This window comes from Arachis hypogaea, chromosome 9 (assembly GCF_003086295.3).
Source record: "Arachis hypogaea cultivar Tifrunner chromosome 9, arahy.Tifrunner.gnm2.J5K5, whole genome shotgun sequence".
NCBI lineage: Eukaryota > Viridiplantae > Streptophyta > Magnoliopsida > Fabales > Fabaceae > Arachis > Arachis hypogaea.
This window is the reverse complement of record NC_092044.1, coordinates 52,826,581-52,832,837: the sequence shown is the minus strand read 5'-3', so window position 1 is coordinate 52,832,837 and position 6,257 is coordinate 52,826,581. Positions and strand designations below refer to the sequence as shown.

General features: G+C 33.5%; 1 protein-coding gene across 1 annotated transcript; it reads left to right on the top strand.

Annotated features, from left to right (window-relative positions):
* The first annotated feature begins 3,558 nt into the window (after positions 1-3,558).
* On the top strand, positions 3,559-5,991 carry LOC112710924 (deacetoxyvindoline 4-hydroxylase). Its single transcript, XM_025763407.3, has 3 exons — positions 3,559-4,213; positions 5,052-5,373; positions 5,509-5,991. Exons 1-3 carry the CDS (start codon positions 3,669-3,671, stop codon positions 5,758-5,760), a joined length of 1,119 nt encoding a protein of 372 aa, XP_025619192.1. The 5' UTR covers positions 3,559-3,668; the 3' UTR covers positions 5,761-5,991.
* The last annotated feature ends 266 nt before the right edge of the window (positions 5,992-6,257 follow it).

The window sequence follows — 6,257 nt, the reverse complement described above, 5'->3', positions numbered from 1 at the left end:
ACACCCAAATTTCAACTCATGTGTACGCGGGTGATAAGTGGATTTCTTATACGCTTTTTCATTGCATTTTCATATTATTTTTAGTTAGATTTTATTAGTTTTAGTAAGTTTTAGTATGTTTTAGTGCAAAATTCACTTTTTGGATACTACTTTGTGTTTTTTGTTTTTTCTGTGATTTTAGGTGATTTTTCAGGAAAATCAGCAACATTGGCAAAGTCTTGTTCAAAGCTAAAGAGAGGATAGTAGATGTTGTCAAGTCCTAACCTCCGTACACTCTAATGAGCATATCTTGAGCTAAAGCGGTCCAATTGCTGGGCTCTTAATGGCGTTGGAAAGCTAACTTCCAGAGCTTTCCAACAATATATGATAGTTTATACTTCTCTTCCAGATCACTTCCCATAACTGGCATTTAACGCCCACATCTGGAGTTCAATGCCCCAAAGGGAGCATCCCCAGCGTTCAACGCCTAAAGCTGGCGTTCAACGCCACAAGGGACCAAGGAAACAGGAGTTCACCCCGCTAACTAGCGTTCAACGCCCATTCTCCAAGTTGGATGCCAGGCCTGGACGAGCACAAGACCAAAGTGGGCCCAAAATGGATTCTCGCACTCTTTAGCTTAGTTTAGTTTATCTTTGTACTTTTTAAGTTAAAATTAACATATTTTAGGGTTAGCATCTCCTATATATAGAGGAGATCACGGATCAACTTGTATCATACTTTACATCTAAGTTTCCTCTATAAATTATGAGCAATTAAACCTCCTAGGTTAAGGTTAGGAGCTCTGCTGATTCCTATGGATTAATAATATTACTGTTTCTATTTCAATATATGTTTGATTCCCTTTTATGATGTATTGTCGTTCTTCATCCAAATGAGACTGGGTACGTCCCTTTCTATACGTGAGTTTTTTACAGGTTCTGACCCGGATTGTATTGAGCTAAAGCTTGATAATGCATCACTTGAACCAATAATTCACGTGGGCGAATCGAAGATAAGTGACATATAATCCAGTTAGTTATGGGTGATGAGGTTTTTGTGGCGCTAAGGCTAGAATCATAGAGCATCATTCTCCGATCCAGAAGATTTGACATTGTCTTTGGCGTTTTGAGTAGAATCAACAAAGGAGAGTGAATTGCATGGACTTCATCCTCAGCCATGTTGAATGACCACTAACAACAGCGTTTGATATGGTTTAGACAAGATTAACTTGATGAGGGGACATGAGTTAATCACTTACAGCTTTGCCATTGAGCCAACCATTCATTGTTGAAGTTTCCAGTAAGACGTATTAATCCAGAAAGATAAAGCATCTCCAAAGCCTTAACTATTTTCTTATTATTATTCCTACGTTAATTCATTATTGCTTTCTTTATTATTTTGCTTTATGCGCCTACAACAACAACAACTATCTTTCTATTTGCTTGACTAAGATCTGCAGGATAACCACAGCTTGCTCAATCCAACAATCCTCGTGGGATCGACCCTTACTCAACTGAGGTATTACTTGGATGACCCGGTGCACTTGCCGGTGAAGTTGTGCGAGTTCAATTTCACGCACTAGTGGGACAGGGTTTAGCATACGCAAGACCCTTGTTTTGCTAAAAAATTATTTCTTTACTTTTCAAGGGCTCTCTAACTTTCTAAACTTCTTTAATTACCATTTAAGATTTTTACCTAGTAATTAGGCCCTAAGACTAATACAGATGAGTTAGTGAATCAAATTGGTAAATTTCTGTATGAGTTTAGAAGACGGAGACTTAGGCTTTTGAAGTTGTAGGTGAATGGGTGAAGTGCTATAGGTGATGACTTTGAGAACTTAAGTGTTGATGATAATTTGTGAAATCAACAATTAATGATGGTTATGACAAGTCTGGGACTCAGAGATTAATGATGAGTTGTTGTACAATAAGGATGGTGGTTAATCCCGCTTACGGTGTGATGTGAGGTTTGTGGCTAGGTATCCCGCTCGCATAACCTTTTCTGTTGCAAGAGTGTGACAGGCACTATATCCTCGGAATGAGCATGCAAGTGTGCCAGCCACTATATCCTCGGAATAATAGCGTGTCAGGCACTATATCCTTGAACGTGGCAGAAAGACAACAATCGAAAGGATGTGTCGGGTTGGCATTTATAGACCGACAAGTGATATCACGAGCCAATATAATAGGCATTCATCATATGCATTTTCTATCTATTTGTATGCTTTTCTTAACTTCTATTGTGCCTAAATGTATCACATGCCTACTTGCTATTTGTTCTACTTGCTGTATATGTACTTGTGCTTTACTTGTTTGCATTATTTGTGTTTTCTACTAGGATTGAAGAGGCTCTGTAGGCGGTGGCAATGGGATCGCATGGAGGTTAGGCTGGCGAAGGCTGTGAGACAGTGGTGTTAATGTTAGCTTAGAAAATCTCGTAAGATAGATGACCCATTTAAGGATTTTATTAAATTGTTTTATAAGCTTGAACCTTATGGTTGATGTGAAGTTCTACGATTGCCTTTGGCATCCCAGAACCTTACATCTTATGTATTGGGCACTATTACTATATTGAGAACCTCGGGTTCTCATACCATATGTTGTTGTTTTTCAGATGCTGGTCGCAACCCACCTCAATGAGTTTGTGGACATGGTGACAGAGCGAAAGATGGTTTCTCCTTTGATTTATTCTACTTTACTTTTGTTATAGTTTTCTCTCAGCTTTTGTATTTATATAACTTTGTTGCCTTAGAGACTTTTGTTTTAACTTTTGTTTTAACCATAAAATTCTGTTGTATCTCTTGACTAGTCGGCATAAACTCCACAGGCTGTATCTAATTCCTTTTGTATGTGATATATATTTACTTGTTTATCTATTAGCCACTACCTTGTATCTTGTAGCTTTATTGCAAGGTTGTATATTTACATGTACTGTTCTTATGTTGTCTACGCGTTTAGTTATTGTGTGTGAATGCTTCACGTATGTAATTCTGCTTTATGCGACGTTGAGCTTTTATTCCTTCATCGGGTTTCTAGTATTACTACTTCTTTCTATATATAATATTGTATAAGCTTTTGAACTATCGTGACACTTTGTTATCCTTTACTTTACGGCTAGAGGTAAAGTTTAGACTGATAGGGTGTTACAACACAACTAGTCCAACAATTTTAGAATATCTATTTTCTTCTTTATAATTATATATAATATTTATTTATTCTTCTTACTATACATGCCGTTTTATTTTTCGTAAAATGAAATTTTCTTTTTGCGTTTGACTTTTACTTTATTATTTTAAAATTTATATATATATTTTTTATCCTCAAAATTAAAGAATCGTTATTACATACGAGAATATATGACTGAACCTTAGTCATGAAAAACTAGTTAAGATTATTATTGTACTATAAAAAAGAATGAGTAAAAATAAAAATAAAATTTAATTAGAAAATCAACTATACTTTTGGAATATAAGTTGAACAATATTATAACTCGGATCAGATTTCAAAATTTTTGAATTTATTAATTATTTGTTTTGACTAAACAATATATAATTGTTATTACAACCTTCCTTGTGGACTTGTGGTTTAGTATATAAATGGCCCCAAGGTGACCTAAGTTTCAAAGCATCACAGCACCTATTACAAAGCAGAAACAAAAACTAATAAGCTAAGTAGATACACAAGTACGAAATGGAGAATCCAATTATCCAACAAAGTTCAACCCATGATGAATGGGAAAGAGAGCTAAAGGCTTTCGATGACACCAAACTCGGTGTCAAAGGACTTGTTGATAATGGTGTGACCAAAGTTCCTTTAATTTTTACAAAATTTCAAGCATCCAAAGCATCGTCACCGCCATCTGACGACGAGTTTCTTCAGGTTCCAGTGATTGATCTCGGACTTATTGGAAATTCGTCGAAAGATACTGGTGGTGTTGCAAGAAAAGACATCGTGACAAAGGTTCGTCAAGCTTGTGAAAAATATGGGTTTTTCCAAATCGTGAATCATGGGATCCCCCAAGAAATTCTTGATGAGATGAAAGAAGGAACTCGTAGGTTTCATGAGGAACCAAATGATGTGAAGAAAGTATATTATAGCCGCGACAGGTTAAAGAAAGTGAGATTTACGAGTAATTATGACCTATATCAAGCAAAAGCAGCAAACTGGAGAGATTCTTTAATTTCTCTTATGCTTCCTGAGCCTCCAAAACCTGAGGAATTTCCTGAGACTTGCAGGTAATTATGATACTACTAGACAGTGTTGAAGTAACACTCTCTATCATGTATAATATATAAAATTTTATACTGTATGATGTTATTCTTTATTTACTAATATTTCAAACAATTATGATAAAGACCAATCTCTTTATATAAAAAAACCAACGTTTTAAAATAAAAGACCAATCTTTTATATATTAATTTTTTTTAATTATTTATATCTGTTTGATAATTTAATTTATAGTATATATATATTTATTTAAAATGTTTATCTATTATCAAATATTTATTCTTTTTAATGTAATCCAATTTGTACGTATTGAGATATTATTTGAGTTATTACTTATTTTGGAATTTATGCTTTATCAATAATTTAATGAATTATTTGATCAATTTTCTTCGAAACTATAAATAAATTATTATTATTATTATTATTATTATTATTATTATTATTATTATTATTATTATTGAGAATACAAAAGAGTTACACGACAAAAACTAAGTTATAGATGATTTTGACTGTAAGAAAGTCATGACGTATAAATTTAAACAATACATTAAATACCCTTCACGGCTGAATAGTGTCCGAGCGAGAAGTATTACTTTATGCGATTATATGCTAAATATGACGGCGTGTTGAACACACCCTTAGGAGATATTTTTAAAACCTGAAATAAATAAAGGGAATATATTTTTCTCAAATTACAATGCATGAGAATGAAGTAAAATAATCTAGCTAAAACAAAAGTCCTAAAAATTATATATAGAAATAGCAAGAAAGATTTAATTTGTATGAAATTTAGACAAGTAATTATCATTCAATCCTTCTTAACTTTTGTTGGGAAATTTATGACAGGGACATCACGATTTGTTATTCAGAATATGCTTACAAATTAGGACTCACCCTGTTCGAGTTGCTATCAGAGGCTTTAGGACTGAAGCCTAAACACTTGGAAGAAATGGAGTGTGCCCAAGGAATGTTTCTATTATCTCACTACTACCCAGCATGTCCTGAACCAGATAAAACAATTGGAAACAAAGCACACACAGACCCAAATTTCCTCACTATTCTTCTCCAAGATCACACTGGTGGCCTCCAAGTGTTGGTTGAAAATCGCTGGATTGATGTTAAGCCAGTGGAGGGAGCCTTAGTCATTAATATTGGAGACCTAACCCAGGTGAGTAGTAATAATAATTTTCCAATTTAATTAATTTGATGAATATAACCAGTCGGAGTTTGAGCTTCTTTTAATTATTATTTTGGAGGATCCAAAGAGATTTAATTAAAAGAGATCATTTATTTTATGTTTCAGCTTATCAGTAATGACAAATTCAAGAGCATCAAGCACAGAGTTTTAGCACCTGGAGCAACACCAAGGATATCAGTGGCTTGCTTTTTCACTACTAATACTATGTATCCAACTAATAGACTTTATGGTCCCATAAAAGAAATATTATCAGAAGAAAATCCTGCCATTTACAGGGAAACAACTATAAAAGATTTTACTATCCAATTCGATTTAAGACTTGGAATGACCCCGACACTCGAGTATTACAGGATTTGAAGTAACCTTCCATCCTCCATATATATTTGAAGTAGTATAACCGTTAAGTATAGTCATATAATATATAATAATATATTATATATGTGTGGTTGTTGTTATGTTATTACCTGTTTGGTATGCTTCACAGAATAAGGTTCACAGTAGAAGACCCGACGAAATAATTAAGGTCTGATAATATTGTATTTGATGTAATGTAATGTTATATGAAGAATAAATAAAATATTTATAATATACAGTGTGCGGTTGTTAGTTGTTATCTCATTGCCTATTTTAAACCAATAACAGAATAAAGCGCAGATAATACAAGGAATGAAAGGATAAAGCTTGATATTATGATGAGTTCTTATAAATCTGTAAAGCGATGGTTTCGATACGATTGTTAATTGGTTTAATTATTTGTTGGTCCTAAAGTTTTAGGAAATTTTTAATTAGATTTTTATATTTTTTTAATTGAATTTTTGTGTTAAAATTTTTTTTTTAGTTAGATCTCTACATTT

Coding starts and splice junctions, on each gene's coding strand:
- LOC112710924 (XM_025763407.3), top strand. CDS start 3,669: ATGGAGAATCCAATTATCCAACAAAGTTCAACCCATGATGAATGGGAA. Junction 4,214..5,051: donor GAATTTCCTGAGACTTGCAG/GTAATTATGATA, acceptor AATTTATGACAG/GGACATCACGATTTGTTATT. Junction 5,374..5,508: donor ATATTGGAGACCTAACCCAG/GTGAGTAGTAAT, acceptor TTTATGTTTCAG/CTTATCAGTAATGACAAATT.